This window comes from Glycine soja, chromosome 8 (genome assembly GCF_004193775.1).
Source record: "Glycine soja cultivar W05 chromosome 8, ASM419377v2, whole genome shotgun sequence".
NCBI classification, from domain to species: domain Eukaryota; kingdom Viridiplantae; phylum Streptophyta; class Magnoliopsida; order Fabales; family Fabaceae; genus Glycine; species Glycine soja.
Genome location: NC_041009.1, coordinates 1,701,555 through 1,720,317, shown reverse-complemented (window position 1 = coordinate 1,720,317; position 18,763 = coordinate 1,701,555). Strand labels below are relative to the sequence as shown.

At 31.0% G+C, this 18,763-nt stretch overlaps 2 protein-coding genes across 2 annotated transcripts; one reads left to right on the top strand and one right to left on the bottom strand.

Moving 5' to 3' along the window:
- Positions 1-170: 170 nt before the first annotated feature.
- On the top strand, positions 171-1,522 carry LOC114421065 (arabinogalactan protein 41-like). Its single transcript, XM_028386842.1, has 2 exons — positions 171-511; positions 1,145-1,522. Exons 1-2 carry the CDS (start codon positions 376-378, stop codon positions 1,222-1,224), a joined length of 216 nt encoding a protein of 71 aa, XP_028242643.1. The 5' UTR covers positions 171-375; the 3' UTR covers positions 1,225-1,522.
- Positions 1,523-11,539: 10,017 nt separating this feature from the next.
- Positions 11,540-13,109, bottom strand: LOC114423872 (ethylene-responsive transcription factor CRF2-like). Its single transcript, XM_028390778.1, has one exon. It carries the CDS (start codon positions 12,661-12,663, stop codon positions 11,782-11,784), a length of 882 nt encoding a protein of 293 aa, XP_028246579.1. The 5' UTR covers positions 12,664-13,109; the 3' UTR covers positions 11,540-11,781.
- Between the last annotated feature and the right edge of the window lie 5,654 nt (positions 13,110-18,763).

Sequence of the window (18,763 nt, the reverse complement as noted above, 5' to 3'; positions counted from 1 at the left end):
AGTGTAGAGCAGAGAAGAACCAAAAAAAGGAAAAAGGTGGAGAGGGAAGCAGGGGATGGCGCCAAAGTAGAATTGTTGGGAAGTGGGAATGAAATTTGAAAGCAGAGCGAAAGGGCAAACAAAAAGAAATGAGATCACATGGGTTTAGCGAAACATACGCCCCACAATACAAAGTAGAAACATTTTTGTCCTCTTTTGTCTCTCCCTCCTTCAACTGACAACCTTTTAAACGCTCCAGTTTCCACGCCCACGCACACGCACACGCCAACGCACACGCCACGCACAACACAATCTCAGCTCCAGCCTTCTTCTTCTTCTTTTTTTCTCTCCCTTCCGCACCCAAGAGAGAGAAAGACGCTGCTAGAGAAGAAGAATATGGCGGGTGCTGCTCCCAAACAATTGTTCGGATTCGGAGTTGTGGCGATGCTCGCCACTCTCATTCTTGCTCTCTTTATGCCCGCCGCTGTTCAGGCTCAATCCGCATCCCCTGCACCTGCACCTACTAGCGACGGTATTCCTCTTCCCAGATCTAACACAACTCTTTATATTCTTCACTTCCATATTCCAGTTCCTTGCTTTGAAAAACCAGAATGCAAATAATAAAAACTAAACTTTTATTTATCATTACACTATAAATGTAATTTCAAGTATCACCAAGCGTGGAAGTCAATTTTTTTTTATTTTTGGTAGGGAGTGTAAATCAATTAGTTAGTGTGTAATTTTTTCAACATAATCATTAGTCAATAATTCAAGTTGTATCCAGAGATTTTTTTTTAATGCTCATAAATCATAATAGTCTTGTTCAAATTACGCAGGATGTTCTCTAATTGAAGTCCCTTTAGGGACAAATATGATTTCATGTATATTTCTTTAATTTAATCAGCCTTGTTAAGAGGCTTTTTTGGAAACCCATAACAATTTTGTACTTGCATTATTTATTTATTTCTGATGAATTGTCATATCTCAAATAAATTTATACTAAGTGAATCTAACTCAATTGATAAAACAGAATGAATTAATTGTTGTAAACTCTGTTATTTGTCTTTGATTCTTACTAATAAAATTTTTAAATCAAATAAATGTTAATGAAATAATTCTGCCTTATTTAATTTTTACATTGTTTTTGTGCTGTGTTGTAATTCAGGGACCTCCCTTGATCAAGGGATAGCATATGTGTTGATGCTGCTGGCTCTGGTACTCACATACATCATCCATTCGCCCTAAATTTCCTCCACCTTCTGAACTTAGAGCAGAAAGGGATATGGGTGTTTGATAGGGGGTTGTTGTGTCTGTTATGATTAACAAGTTTCGTACATTGTGTAGCAAGAAGTGGAAAATGTAATATTGCTATGATACTTTTGTTACAAGAGTAGGTGGTATGTTTATTTTCCCAGTTAAGAAAGTGGTCTGTGCCATTTAGTTGCTAGTGGCTAGTGGTTGTGGTTAGTACCAGGTTACAGAGTTAGCTATTATTGTCGATGCATTTCTTAGTAATACAATAATTATCTTGCTTTTGGCATAATGATTATCTTAGATTAATAATAATCAGCAATGAACTAATCCAGCATAGAAAAGGGGAACTTTTTTTTTTTTGTAGGAGCAAATGAGGCGTGTCATCGTTTCCTATGCAGATGCAGGGTTGTGTTCACGGCTATGAATTTCAGGAAAAAAAAATAATTAAATGACTCTAATCAATTAAACATCAGTGGAGGAAAATGGCATATATTTTGTCTACTCCCATAACGATCAAGGTTCTCAAACTATAAGTTGTATTCATAGTTAGCTAGAAACACATTCATTGTAACAAGTCATACATTCCATTCCATCCTGCAAAGGGGTTCAGTGTTTAAGCTGAACAGGGTAAAGTGGAAATCGTAGGCAATATTAACCACACACCACAGTTATGATTAAGGTGGTTAGGAAGGGGCAAAACTAACATAATAACCGATGATGAGAGATGCAAACCATCATTGATTTCACTTCCCATTCAACTTTACACTTAAAACCAAAAAAAAAAATGTTAAAATCAATTATTTGTGGATAGGAGAAATTCAGATTTGAAACTGAACAGTTTCTGGTACATGAAGATATGAATTAGAAGGCACTTGGGATGCAGAGATGCCAATTAAGCCTTCTTGCCACTGGGTTTAGTTTCCTGTTTTTCCTGTCCAGCTAGGGAAAAGTTCTTCACTTTCTGTTGAGGCAGAAAACAGAACCAACTTAAAAAACAGAAGCATAACTATGTTTAAACATCTGAAAACATAAACTCAAATGTATCCGGTAATCAAGTTGGAATATGAAGGCAAGGCCATAAACAATCAACCCTAAAGCACATAATTATGTTCCATCAAGAGAAGGCAACACTACCATATATGCATTCTGACTAAAGTGTTTCAAATCATGTTTTGTATGCTAGATCGAGTGCAACTCCAATAATATACGAACTACTTTCGCATTCTGTTGTTGTGGACACCTGTCTTATAATCAAAGGGATTTGGTTCTTCTAATGTAAGGGAAAAGTAAGTAATTGTGGTTGTTTGTAAGATATTCAAACACATCTATGATTGGTTGCCCAGTACTGATTTAAACTTGCACTGCTAAAAAAAAATCTCCAATTTGACCATCAACTACTAAATGAAGAAAATGGGCTAAATTTTTTTTTCTTTAATTTATTATTTAGGTTTAATTTGATCCTTTAATTTTTTTATTCAATTTGATCCTCATATCTTTAAAACCAATTTAAAAAAAATAGAAAACCAAATTGAATCCGATAGAGAAATAAATAACTAATTTAACCAAGAAAATAAAAGGATTAAAAACACTCATAATCCCCAAATTCAAGAGATCCTTGAAAGAAGTGTTGTGTACATGCCAAACGTGTATAATTTACTTCCCTCATCAACATTCATAACATTAAACGAGCCAATTGAACATAGAACGCATTGTTGAAAAATGAAGACAGGTATTAGGAGCTTAATCATTCATAAATGATTGGTTGGGATATCGAAAGGAAAGAAGAGTACCTTGGCGAGGACGCAGTGGCGCAAGGAATGCAAAAGGGGAAGGCATTTGTCTTCTTCATATGGAGAGTGAGTGACGCAATTGAGAAGAGCGAGGGCTTCTTCTGCACACACCGGTTTCGCTTTACTTTCTTCCATCCTCGCTTTTTAGTAAATTAGGGTTTTACGCACAATTGTTCAATTCAACTAAAACCATTCTTCTTCTTCTTCTTCTTCTTAATCTAAAGGTGAGGGTAATTCCTAAGGCGGCAATTAGTTTTTTGCTAAACCACGGGCCACGACCATTTATTACTCCTCCTCTGTAGTCCTTGCTTAGGTTTTGATCTGAAAATTTTGTTATGTATATTAATTTTTTTTTTTTTAATTTTCCAACTTTATATACAAAACAATTAAAAATAAAAATAATTTGTTTTTCCTATTCTTTAAACAAAATAAGTGAAAAAATCAACGTCATATTTTTAATTAAAATAAAAATAAAAAATTATTTTCTCAAATTAAACATTTTTGTAGTATCGTGTTCTCCATAAACGTAAACTAGCCAATTGCTTCCTGTATTCCATTGATTGTTTTCTGTGCTTTTTTCTATATTTTGGAAAGGCTAATTCAAATGTAAAGTTATATTCTAGAATAATTTTTCTAGAATGTAAAAAGTATCATTAATCTAAAATGTAATTATACATTTTAAAGTATATAAAAAAATGCAAGAAATAATTCAGATGCACAAAGCATCTGCCATAAACATACCAAACATATCCGACAGCCCATGCACTAAGAGTCCATGTACTGCTGGGCTACTCCTATAGGAGTCTTTGCTTTTTTGTTTGGGCCCTTTGTGGCCTGAATTTCATTATACTGTTGACAATTGGCATTTTATTCCAATACCTCTCAACTCTTTTCCATTTTCTCATTCTTAATTATATAATATAATACGAGGTCTTTGCAGTCTAAAAAAAAAAGAAACTCTTTCTAGCACTAATTTAAATACAAAAATCCTTACAAGTGAACACGTATTAGGACATTGTCAGGGGTTTTTAAGAAGATTTGGTCCAACATTTTTGCCACACCTAGGTTAGTGTATAACATCACTAGAATGAGTTTTTATTTAAGTGCATGAATTAATATTCTAACACCAACACATATACTCTTTTAATTTATTTGATATGAGGCAAATTAAATAATAGAGCTATTCAACTTTCTTGGTACTTCAGTCCAACTTCTATAGTTATCCGTGAGCAATGAGAAAAAGTAAAAGATTATAATTTTTCTATATATATTGAACAGAAGTTTAAGGAAAAGAAATAGAACTCTTTGAAGATTAGAATACATATGCTACATGCTTTAAAGAAATGTACATAATATTCACAAACTATGTATGGAAAAAAAATCAACAAGCTTAAAAAAATAAATAAATTATGTGTACAAGCATGTAAAATTTTACTCCTTAAATTAAATTTATCTAACCCAATTTAAATTGATGAATTTATTTAACCCAACTTAAATTAGTCAAAATTTCAAGTGATTTCTGAATAACAAAAGTCTCATTTTGGTTGTTTTGAGTTTTGGGGTGACACTGAAAGCACTCCCATTCCTTTAATTCGAACAGGGGTATAGGTACCATCCTCATTTGAAAACTAGAATTTGATTCATTCTTATTTCTAATAAAAAAAAATGGCTTGGTCAAGAAAAACGAGCTTCACAATAACTGCACAAGCGGGAGGAGAATACCAAATTTAATGACCACAGTTATAAGGGTATCTTCAATTCAATCCATCTTTTGATTCAATTAGATGTCATCACAATTCACATGTTAACGAACAAATTAAGGCAACACTGACACAAATTATCGAACTCAGATACCAATAGCATGTCACCATTGACTGCATGCTATTGGTATCTGTGAATTCGATAACAACTCATATTGTCGGAGACAAATTAGGTTGGAATATGCCCAGTTACCCAGGGTTCTACGATGAATGGGCCAAGAAAAAAACCTTCGCTGTTGGTGACGTGCTTCGTATTGTCATAATTCTCCCATATCCATGCTTCATCTTTTTTCTTCAACATGTATATTAATATTGATATTGATTTTGACTTTCATTTGGGCTCAACGATTGGCGAGCTAGACAAAAAATAGATACCATATTCGTAATTATATTCTCTAACCCTCTTTTATTTTATGAAATTTAACCGGGTTTCAGTAAATATTTAGCTCTCATTTTTTATTTAATGGGTCTAATTCCTAAGTTAGTGAAATTTATGTGAATTTCAACTAATAAAAAATGTTAAGAGTATATTTCTAACACTCCTGAAACAACTAGTATTAGGCAAGCACAGGAACAAGTAATTTATTGTTTAGCTATTGATTAGCAAAGTAATGAAATAAAATAAATATTGCAGTTTTCCAGTACCACCCAGGATTGAACACGGTGGTTCAAGTAGACAAGAACGACTACGATCATTGCACTACCAGAAATATCATCTAGAGGAAACTCCTCTTCTACTTTGGAGAAGCCTGGGGACTATTTTTACTTCTCTTCTGTTGGCAAGCATTGCGAGTTTGGCCAAAAGCTTCATGTTATTGTTTCTGAGGGAAGCAGCAAATCCTCTCATCAACTTCATCAATTTCTCCAAGTCTTGATCGTGGGCACAAATGTTACTATTTGTTTATCTTCTGTATTAATTATACATAGTTTAGGCTCTGGAGGTGCATGACTACTGTTAATCTATTTTTTTTTTTTTTACATATTGTGAAAATTGAACGCACATCTCTCGTTAAATTGATCATTGTGAGTGCAGCAAGATTATTTATACCACTGGTCAACCCATTGGATTTGTTTGTATAATTGCTCTAGTGCCTTTCCACAATTTGCATGTATTATTAAAAAAATATTTGTAAAATATTTATAAAAAAATGATTTTGGATGGTTTTAAGTTTTAATAATGTTTATGTACTGCCTAACGTGTACATAGCGTTAGTGACATTTTGTACGTAGGAGGCCTGGTATAAATCAGTACTTCCTTTTGTTTTATAAATCTTTTGACAAACTCCTTTATTAGTATTCTATAAAGAAAATATTAAATAAAAAATAAGTATGTTTAATGTCTTGTAACGGCTTAAAGATGCATAAGATAAAACTTAGAAAACATTTATCTTGGGATAATGTCAGTCTAGGTTGTGTGTGTGGTTGAATGATTATTAATAATGGAATACATATGTGGAAGGTCTTTTGGCATTTCCAGAGGGCAAATCCAGTTATTTTTTGTTTGCGTGTCAAGAAAATGGTTTGCTGTTATGAGGGGCTGGATGGGTAGATATGGCCCTGGCCCTGGGCTCTGCTTAAAAGAGCAAACAAACTATTCAATTCAATTCAATCAATCAAAGCAAGTATGCTTCCAGAGACAAAGTTCTGTGTATTGCATTTATTATACATTATATGATACGATGAAGGTTTTAAATGCAAACATGCAGAATGCAAAGGCACGTACCTAATTGCCAGTAGCATATATAAATGTCTAGTATGAGAGTGGGGACCTATATAATAATCTGCCGCATGCTTGCCAAGATATATGGGAAGGGAAAACTCGAGCGCCAACTGGGCTTTTTTTCCTTTCCTTAGTTCCAAAATCCCAGTTTTTTTAAATAAGACACTCTTTGTGAGATTCTGGGCCAGCCCTTTTCCCTCAATATTTCAAACCTGCATTATTATATAGTTGATGCCTGGATCTACAAGACAGTGACTTATCTTTGGCCTTTTTATCACACATAACGTCGTCACGCAATACACGCATGCATACCCTACAAATTGATCTTTATTTTCTCATAACCCGACACTTAATAATATATATATATATAAAATTAATCTCTGCCAGGTTGATTGGAAATGACACATCCAAGAAGGTACTGGGTACGTCGAGTCGGAAGAACATGTTCTTCAATTTGATTGTTAAAACGTGTTTATATGGCATTGGCATTAGTACTAATGTAAGGAAATAACAACTAATTGACCTAACACGGTAACTCTACAGCTTACCATGATGCACACGAGGAATATAATATCAGGAACCGTTGATCTCTTCTGAGTTGGAAAATAAATACCAGTATACTTTTGAGTGTACATTTGATGATTTCAGCGACTAATTAAAATAATACATATAAATGAAAACAATTTTATTATGTAAGTGTATTTGAATTTTCATTAGAAATCACAGTCAACGTCAATCCATTCATCTTGTTCTGTCACTTCAATTTTATGGAATGATGCACAACGTTTATTTAAGCACAACCATTTTAAGTTAATTTTTTAGGTTATATAGATTTTAAGATAGTGTCAAATCTTATCATAATGATTGTTGTGTTAGGCCTATCATTTCACTATTATTGGATTTATTGAACCAAATTGAGATGTTTTGTCTTGTAAACTTAGAGTTTGGGATGTTAAATTCTCAAATCATGTTCATATGTTCAATTTTGTATGAAATTTATGATAGATATATTTGGTCCTCAATAAATAAAAATGTTAAAAATCTTATGATAACTAATAATATGATAAATAAAATAATATATATAAATAAAAAATCTTCATATTAAAAATTAACTTTTAAAATTGAGATAAATTCAAACTAAAACTCTAACATTATCTTCTAAGTTCCTCCACACTCTTTTTCTTTGAACAATAAGGATTTTGCGTATATGAGTATATCACTTCTTGAAACTGATGTCCAGCATTTAAAATTAATAAGTTTTATTAAGAAAGAGAATATTTAGTATATTCTTATATTATACATGTTTTTTCTTGATAAAAAATTGTATTTTTAAAAGTTTGAATAAACTTTTAAGGATTGATTTGATATTTTTTCTAAAAAGTAAAGTTAAAAACACGAGAAATGGAAAGCTTATAGGACCGCGATGTCTCTCTCTAGTGAAACAGAACTGGGTTTTATACTGCAATATTTTTTTCTACAGAACAAAACAATTTCAAGAGTGATGTCTATCTACAAATTTGTACGGAACCAAGCTTAACCTATCCATGTCTGCTTTCCCATCCGGTTAATGGCAGTGGCATGAAAAAGTATTCAAGCATCGTGCCACTTGCTCCCTTCTGTTTGTGTCAGAAATAAATAAATAAAAACTGCACCTGATCCGGTTTCCTTATTCAAAGGCCAAACGTCATTTTCATGTTCCCTTTTGTAGAAAGTGTTTTAAGAGTGAAATATTTCTTTTATTATATACTATTTCATGGGTATTATCAAGACTAAATTAGTAATTAAAAACATGACAAAAGTATTATAGTTGTACTGGCCCAAGCAGCAAATTGATTTTATCAGCAACATAATTGTAGCTATATATGTTAGCTATTATTATAATTGTTTTATATTATTGTTATCTCTTATTGTCTTGTTACAACAACTTTATCTTTAAGTAATTCAGTTCCTATTGATTATTTGATTCTGTTATCCCCAGAGTTGTATATACACAGTCCTGATGTATCACTCAATTTATCAATAAAAACATACATTTCAAATCAAATATGTGTGGCTTTATCCTATGAAACTTAAATCTAATGTCAATATTTAAAAATCTAGTGGAAAAGCAATTCACCACAAAAATCAAAACCTTTTATTCTGACAATGGCGGTGAATTTATAAAACTTCGTTCCTTTTTTCAACAGCATGGCATTTCCCATCTAAACTTCAACAATCATGCTGCTGATAAATCAATCTGTTGTTTGGACCAGTTCACCTATAAGTATAAGGTGTATTATGAAGCATAATTAAGTGGCAATTTAAATTTAATAGTACAAAACAAAATAAATTTCTAACTCTTCACTGACTAAAGTATGTGTTTGATTTAATGTTGAAACAACATGTACATATTCTCTTATGCACCTTTTGTAAGAAGTAAAAATTTACAGTTTTTATTCAACAATTGTTTGGAACTTTTCAACAATAAATCAAATACACACTAAGAATATGTCAACATTCTATTTATTAAACTCAATATTAATTCAGGTTATGCTTGGGTATTAGTTGAAGTGAAAAAGTATTTTTGGATCTTTAACATGCTTTTAGAAAATAAATTCATCTTACTAACATGTTTGGTTATTCCTACAAGTATGTTTGCAATGAAAATTTTATCTTGAAACTCAATTTTACAAAAGGAAAATTTGGGTTACTTTTGCACACTCAATTTCCAAACTTAAGCTTAATTAAATTTAAGTTTATAAACTTTAACTCAAACATGCATTTAAGCGCCACAATTGACATCTTATCTTAAAGATCCTGTCTGATTTTTTTTTTCTTTTGCTTTTCTTGTGAAGCTGGGGAACAAGCCTTGATTTGGCCTGAACAGAAAATATAAATGGAAAAGAAGCTTAACAGTGCGTTTGATTTGGCTTTTAATTAGAGACGGGCAAAAGAACTAGTATTTTTCTTTTAATTGCTTTTTAGCATCGGAGGAACATAAAAAAAAGTGAGTAGCAGAAACAAATGATAGAGTTCACTTTCTGGACTTGACAAGCTAAAATATATTGCTAATGTTTTATAGTTAAATAACATGTTAATTTTTATCAATAAGATTAAGATGAGTTTTTTTGGTTAAGAGATTAAAATGAAATCATATCTTAAAAACTCCAAGGAAAAATGTCTTTCACAATTCTAATCCTCTGCCGTCTAGGGTCTACTGTGGATGGTCCATGTCTGCACAAATTAACCAAAATATACGTTATACATTGATTCCTTGAAGTCCTGAACGAAAATATCCGATAGCAATTTTTTGTGGTAAGAAAGTGGTTCGAAGGGTTTGAATATCCGGTGAAGTGTGTAGGTAACGGCATTAATTTCACCTGAGCAAACTCTAAAAATGAATAAATACAGTAAAAATATTCCTGGGCACATGTACTATATGTACAATAAACAAGTTAGGTTAGGTGTGAGCGTTACGTGCCAAAAACCAAATTCATTTACCATAGCGTAAGACTTTATGAACAAGTAATACTTGTATCCAAAAATACTAAATACAATGCGAATACCCAGATATATTAAATAAGCTATAGGGTGTAGCATAATGATGCCATATATTCTGTTCAAATTGTTCTCATCTTCTATATATATATATATATATAGTCTCTACATTAGGCTAGATGTAGTCTTTGCTCTTCATAAATAATTTTTTTTTTGTCTTTCATTTATGAAAATAAGGATTATATATGATAAGGCGTGTAATTTGAATGTTTCTCAATTATTGTAAAAGATATCATATTCTGAGTTTTTCAATTGTCTCTACAACATGTCCTTAAATATCTTTCATCTTTTCTTTAATACTCCAAAAGACTTTCTATTCAGTTTTGAAGATATGCATGAATAAATACATTTAAAGACTTTTTAAACATTAGTTGTAGGCCCTTATTCAAATAAAAGATGGGAGTGACAATACCTTATCTTCGCATAAGACACTAAATATCCTTTAATTTTGTATGTGTAATATGGCATGCAAATGAGAATGTGGAAATGGACACTACTATAACACATTAAGGCCGATACCACTAAAAGCAGTGGCCAAGAGACTAACGACGATGAGGGTGGTGGTTGGATGCTACAGTCTACAAGGAAAGGTATGTGACTCGAGAGATATATAGTAGGGGCTAGAGTTTTCGGTTTAATTTGTGAGAGGATAGAAACGAATCTTAATTAAAATACCAAGGGTAAAAAAATAATAAGATATGCTATAAACTCAAAGGATACTACAAGTTTATTCCTATATATAAATGGTTAATTTATCATCAGAAATTTATCTAGTTTTAAAATCCAAAAAAAAAATCAATTGAGAAATATTTTCTCATCCTTTTTCTATCTTTTTTAAGTGTCTTACTCAATTATTCTCGAGACAAACTTAAAAAAAAAAAATGTGTTTAGGAGACAAATAGTTTCCAATATACTTAAAGAACAAATAAATTTTAGAAAATAAAAAATCTTTCAAAATCAGATAAAAAAAAAAATCATTTCTTATACTAACACAGTGACAAAAACATATACTTCGGTAGAACTGTGTCCGTACAAATTGTAATACTAATATGTCGTTGATGGATGTACGGGTGTTGATGGTTGTCCCGTTCTTATAGATCAAAAAATGTATATATTAATACTAACTTCTTATTTAATAAGATTTTATATAATATTATAATTTACTGGTATTAAAACTAATTGGAGAAGAGTAAAAGAATGAAAAAGGTAACCGATTCAAATATCTCAAATTTCTAACAATTTTAATAAAATAAATAAATCGTAAATGTGACTATTAAGTTTTAATCCGATTAAGTTTGAATTTAAATAAACAATCCCATTAAATTAACACTTCTAGTCAGGTAAAGACAAAATTAAACGCTCTAGACCACTAGATGGTTGTGAATATTAATATATGGGACGAACGTTTCTAAATATCTATGAGCAATGCCTGTTTGTTTTTTACATACAAAACTCGTGAACCAAGAAGGTAAACTATACCATTTGCTGGGAAAAATAAATAAATAAAAGGGTAACTTATGAGACATAATTTTATATAAGAAACAAAAAGACGGCAACACCGTGGGAAGCACGGTTTTACAACTAGTGGTTAATAAACATATACTGCTAGAATAAAAAATTAGAAAACCTCTCCTTAGACACAAGGTTTTTGCCTAAACCCCCAAAAGAAACAAAACTGATAGCAACCCATTTTCGTTGGCAATAGAATTACAAAGACGAGAGAATGGTGTCTGTGTCTCAATCAAAGAGCGACAAGAGGATCCCAAACAAACAAATCCCCCCCAATGTCTTGGAAATTATCACACTCTCTATGCCAACTCGTAAAACCCAAATCTAAATCCTCCGCCAAGAATATACTAGTCTCTGCCACAACATTATTAATCCCTTCATCAAACATATCTAACGTGCTTTCAAAGTCAAACACCACCTCGTTAGGAATAGGAAACACTGACTCCGAAACGCATGAATACTCGCACTCACTAGAGCCTCCAAATACGTCGTTTGCAGTTACAGCTTCCTCGGACACCGAACAGCGCCCAAGAACCGAAGTGGGGGAACGCAAGTCGTGGTTGTTGCGAGACTCCTCGCCGGAGCAGTAACCGGTTTTTCTGTTCTCCGGCGGCGGCGTTATGAAATTGGTGAGCGCGTCGGCGCCACGCAGCTGAATGGCCGCGTTGTCGTACACAATGGCAGCTTCCTCGGCGGTGTCGTAGGTTCCCAGCCACAGCCGGACGCGGCGCGACGGGTCTCTTATCTCCGCCGCCCACTTCCCCCATGGCCGCTGCCTCACTCCCCGGAACTTCTTCGCCCCCGTCTTCCGCCGACATAACGGAGCTCCGGCACCGGACTTGAATCTTCTTTTCTTAGAAACAACGTTAACGTCGCCACCACCACCGCCGCCGCCTTGGATGGTAATTTCGTTGACGAAGTTTTTTACTCTGCGGCGCGTGGAGGACATGGAGGGCTCGTCGTCGTCGCTGGAGGAGTCGGTAGCGTCGGCGTCGGTGACACGTATTCGTATGATTTTGGGATAGTGATGCTTCTTTTTCAAAAGGGTTTCTTCTTTCATGAAGAGTTTTGTGCGGTTAAGGTGGTGAGTGTGTTTGATGGAAGATGAAGCCATAATAGCATGGAAGGAAAGGGGAAACGGTGGAGTGGGTTGGTGAAGTGAAATAGAAATACTAATAAGAATGAATGAGAAAGTGAAAAAGGGAAAGAAAGAGAGAGAGAGAGAGATTCCTTGGAGAATGGAGAGTGGACACGGGCGGGGGGAAGGGGTGGGAGAATATAAATAAAGAAGAGAAGAGAAAGGAGTGAACACGTCAGAGAGAAAACAAAGCGGGCTAAATACTGCTTCTAAAGTTACTACATTAAAGAACGAGAAGGTTCAACGAAAGTTACGTTTAAAAGGAGAGAATAACAGTGTGCGTTCACTTCTTGCAGCGTGGAGCAACAAGAAATTTTGTATAGCACCAACACCAGAGCACATGGAGCCTGTGGGACGAAGGAAAAGTTATTTTCTTTTTGTTTCTGCTAAAGTTACAAGGATAAAATAAATAAAGAGGATTTAATTTTTAACCGTTTCTATGACCGAAAAAAAAAAAGTAATAACTGTTGCCAAGGATGAACTAACTAACAACTCTGTGCTCTCTAGCAAAGAATTGCAGAAGGTAAGAGAGCTGAAATGGAAGGAAGAAAGGGATAAAAAAAGTTACTGTGTCTTTTGTTACCTGAAACCTATTTTATAGGATCCAACGGATCTATAAGTTACATTACTACAATTTACAACGCCCGGTTTAAATGCTATTTAATTCCTGGGTGTGATTTTCTTTTTTAATATTATTTTGGGTTAGCCTTTGAGGACGTGATGTGTGTAGATAGGAGACACATATGAAATGTGGCAGTATTAAGGCAAATAATAAAAGGACACGTGTGAGGACAGAAGGCATACCGATCACGTGAGGTGAGACACTTTGGCTCAGATCACCCATCCATTCTTTGACTGTCGTGATACTCTCCCCTTCCTCCTTCTTATCTCCAACTAAAATTCAATACCCCTATAGTTGCTTCTTATATAATACATTATCGTTTGTTTCTTAGACTTTTCTAAATCCAAAAATTTTAAAGAAAATATGTTGAAGCTTTGAGTTTAATTGAATTGAATGTCGATTATATTGGATTTCACTCCTATGCAAACATATTTTATAAATATACCTCCTTATTTATAATAGTAGACTTTGTATTAAAATGAAAAATTACCTAATTATAAGTAAATGGGATGGACGGTTTATTATTCAGCATTTTTGGGCTATTACAATAATGATTAATTGAATGTTAAGGGTTTTTGTGTTTTGGTTATAAATGAGTGATTCTTCATTAGTTCCAAATTCCAATTAAACACTAATGATACCACAAAGAAGAATGATGATTTATTGAGTCAATGTTGTTGTAGAAAAAGAGACATCCCTCGAATTTTAACACTCAAGTAAAAAAATATATAAAATAGTAACAATTAATATGTGAGCAGAGAACTTTAAAGAAAAAAGTAATTATCATTTTAATTAATATGTGAAAAAAAAATTAATTAGCACAATATTTGATTATCTTACTTATATTTCAATCTATATCGTAGTACGAGTAGTACTATAAAAACTCAAAAAGACATAAGAAAAATGAGAGAAAATAATGATTCTCCATGGAATGACTTGATTCATTGTCTCATGAACAAATAAGAAAGAAAAAAACCAGCGGTTGGTCAAACTTAAATAATCATGGTTTTTTTTTTCTTTCAAAAAAGTTAAATAATTATGTTAAGAAATTGAATTACGGTTTCCGTAGGCTTGGAGTTTGGGACAACATAGTCAAGTGTGTATGGGCCAAAACATGAATATAATAATTAATATTAATTATTACATTTATTTTAAAATATAAGACTTTTTTCATTAATTTACCCTCTTTAAAAATGTTAATTAATTTAGTTAGTAATACTCCCTCTGTCTTTTTTTTTTTGTAAGACATTGAAAAGAATTTTATAAAATGAGTAAAAAAACACTAGAAGTTTATCACTAATTACCATAAACTTAGTGTGAAATATATACAAATTTTATTTGTGACTAATGCTCGTCTAAAAGTTTAGTTGATTAATTTTAGTGAAATCTTTTTTTCTTTTCTTTTTTCATTAACAAGATTTGGAATCAAAATTTTACTTAAAAGGTTTAGATTTAGTTGCAGACCAATGAAATATTAATATATTGAGCCTAATATGATCAAAATAGAATTATATTAATCACTTAATATTTTTTAGTTTGATTTTTATATATTCTAAATGTAAGTATGTGATTGAGATTGATTTAAATACAAATTTTAATTATATTTAATAATTAATTTCATATAATTGATTTTATATAAAACTACGATAAAGGAAGGTATTTTCCCTGCTCTAAATATGTACAATTTGAACCGTTGCTTAAAAATTCAACTAAAATATTGATCAAAAGCTATCAAGTGTTTAGTACGTTTAATTTGAAAAATTGACTGATTTGAAAATCAGTTAAAGCCAGTTTAAAAACATTTGAAATTGGTTGGCAAGGAATTTTTATTATTATTATTCTACCAGTTTTTTTTTTTGAACCGAACAAAAATTTAGGTTAAATGACTCGATAGATCTCTAAATTATTTATAATTGTTCAGATAAGTTCTTAAATTATTTTTTTAACGCTAAAATATAATTTTCATTCTTATAAAATTTTTAATATGCTTTTCATATTTTCGTTTTTACGTTGAAGTCACAATAATTTTCTTCCGTCAAATAAGACATTATAAATTTGAGAAATTATAATTGTACAGTAACTTGTACAATAAATTTTACAAGAAAAAAATAGAGAAATGAAGAAAAGTAAAAAGAGTGAGAAAATTTTAAAATGTGAGAATTGATTTTCATTCCTATAATATTGTTGGTAGAATTGAGTTTGATTTGCCAATTCTTCACACGTCTATACTAAAAAAATTTGTTCTGGCCAACCTGACAGTGCAGGAGAAAACAAAAATATACATTCAATGCGATACTACGGTTATGAGTTGCACTTCCACGGACAGTTTGACTATGGTCAACACTTGGAAGCAAAGAGAATGTAAAATAAAGAAATAGATATATGTGGCCAAAAAGCAAATGATGTGCGAATGATTGAAAAATATACTACTACAAGTGAAACTGGCTACATATGCTATGAAGAGGAATTTGAAAAATCATGTCAATAGTTACACTTAATTAATCACCAATTCATTTGATTAGTCTTCTGTGTCAGAGCAGTATGCAGGCTGCGATTCTATTTAGTAAGGACAATATATACAATTCAAGTGAAATAAATTATAGTTTTTTACACAATATTCTCTTCAGATACTAAAAGTATAATGGATTGAATAACTAGTGTGTACTAAGTACACAAATTTTGACATTATTTTTAAATGATAAATTATTAATTCAAATATATCTTTCATCATGTAAATATGAAAATATTTGTAATTTGTCTTTATAAAATTTTTAATTAAAATGTGCTATTTTTTATTTGTGATATGGGTTTAAGTAAATTCATACTTACCATAATGATTTTTTTTATATTAATTATGTATATAATTGATATAAAAAATAATACACATAAGTTTAAATATTTAAATTTTATCTTGGGTCATGAAAATAAAATATTTTAATTTTGAGAGAATAAAAAAATAGAAATTTTTAAGAGAATTAATTTCAAATAATTTCATATTTAGAAGGATAAAAAATATATTTAACTTAAATTATTACATATGATATGTTTGATAATTTTTACAATAATTATCTTATATTAGTAATTTATAATTGATTGATGGTATTTTTTTTTAATATTGATAGTTCATAGAAATTAAATTTAATGATTAGTTTAAAAATTATATCAGCAATAATTTTTTATTGATTAAACTTTTAAACTAGCTAGTTATACATAACTATTAAACTATTTATAGTTGGCGATTAAATTACTCTAATTAGAAATAGGAAGATGCCAGATTTTCTGGTATATTGTGTGGTCGGTGTGTAGATGCATAAAATATATGGATTAATATTATAAAAAATGTTTAGCTCAATTGAGTCAGGATGATACATAAATGTTATAAATTTAATATTATTTTTAATTCCTATCGATAAAAAAATTATGAATTAATATTAACAACTCGTGTTGAACTCATTGTATAAAGTTCAAGCGCGTACTCCAGTGAACAAGTAAATTATGTGTTTGGTGCATAAAGAAATCTAACTTGGTATTGTAAGTTTGTCTGTTTTTTTTTTTATAATAATAATAGACAAAGACGAAGTTGATGAGATAATAAGACATTATTGTCCTCCGACAACATTAATGTCTTTTTTGCCCATTAAAAATGTATTAAACAAATTCTGTCATTAAACCGTCTTCATCGAATACATAGGATGCTAAATATCACGCAACCTTTAGGCTTGATAAACAACCTCACCTCTGCCAAACATTAACCTCCGACAATGGGCATTACCTTCGAATTAACAAAAATGGAGGATTTAATCTGTTATAGCAACAATGTTTGCCTTCCGCCATCGACAAAAAGGAAATAAAAAAAGTACCAAACACTCTTGAATATACCCATTAATGATAGGACAAATGGGTAAAACACATCAACATTAATAATTTTCATTTTAAAAAAAGGGGATACAAAAGTCATAATACATTTATCTTTAAAATATTATTTAACTACTACAATAACTCAGACGAAATGAATCTACTCATTGAATATTATATTATAAAAGAGGAAAATTTTGTGCATGAAACACAAATTTCATTCTTTGACCACGGTAGCCTGAGTCTAAAGTTCAAGTACAATGTTGGAGAACATACAAGACAACACAATACAAGGGTGACCATTCTCCACGCACCATCAACATATTATTTGAGAAATTATATTTATATATAATTTTACAGCAAATAAATAGAAATAAGAAAAAAAAAAGAAAAAAAGTTATATGAATTAAATTTTTAAAAGTTTAAAATATTTATTATAGAAGTTTTTAAAAAAATTTATACATGATAATTTGTGATTGAATATTAATTTAAAAATATTTTACATCACAATACATAGTATCTTTACTCAATTATTAATAAATAAAAAGAATGAAAAATTAAAATTGTAAAAATACGATATAAATAATATAACTAACATGGTTAATAAATTTTGGGTCACTCAAGCATAAGACTACTAAAGTTTAAGTTTAGAGCTGCCAACTAAAAAGATACGTTGATAAAGCAACAAAAAGGTATTTACATTAATTTTTATAAAGCAAAATACCACATTTTGATTAAAAGACAACAACAACACATAAGCAGGTAAAAAAAGCCGTATATATTAGTAAAATCATCAGACATAAGTTGAAAAAAATGGTTCAATGTATAATTTTCTCATTTTAAAAAAATACATATCTCTCAAAGTTTGATTTAAACCTCGTTTGCCATTGTAATAGCTCTGAAAAAATCGCGGCAGAAGTGCACTTCAATTTTTTCTTATTTTATTTCATGTATTAACCTATTGTGAGTCGTTATTAAAGAAGATTTGCATAATAAGGATTGACACTTTGATAATCAGAGACATAGATAGATGATAATTGATATACAAATAGATTATTACTCGCTTTTCCTTTATTAATATAGTTTTTTACAGACAAGAAAAAGCCATCTGCGAACATTTAGTTGCAAAAAGAAAAGGAATCAATATTTTAATAAAGTTAACATTAACTTTAGTTTTTCTTTTTTAAATTCATAAGCTTTTTATTTTTTTAATTTGATCCAATAAAATATCCTTCACAGTTTTATTCATTAAACACAAACTCTTCTTCGTATCACTTATTCACTTTCCGTACTATTTGTATAAAAATAGAGAAATGACTGGGCTAACTAACCAGTTAATCATATAATTGTTAAGACAAATAGTGAATATTAATTATATACCCTGAAGTTTATTTTTCTTTGGTAAATAAATGGCCATAAGGACATGTTGTTTTTAATATCCTATAATAGATAGGAAATACACAATGAAACATTTGCCTACAACATGTCTGAGCTACATATTTAATAAATAGTTGAGTTTTAATATACTAATAAATGGTTGATTTCTAATCATGTATGTGGAGTTGAAAACTTATTTCGATCATCTTCATACCTTATATA

Excerpts from the sequence above, each read along its gene's own strand:
- LOC114421065 (XM_028386842.1), top strand. The coding sequence starts at position 376 with ATGGCGGGTGCTGCTCCCAAACAATTGTTCGGATTCGGAGTTGTGGCG. Across the intron at positions 512-1,144 it reads ACCTGCACCTACTAGCGACG|GGACCTCCCTTGATCAAGGG; the intron begins GTATTCCTCTTC and ends GTTGTAATTCAG.
- LOC114423872 (XM_028390778.1), bottom strand. The coding sequence starts at position 12,663 with ATGGCTTCATCTTCCATCAAACACACTCACCACCTTAACCGCACAAAA.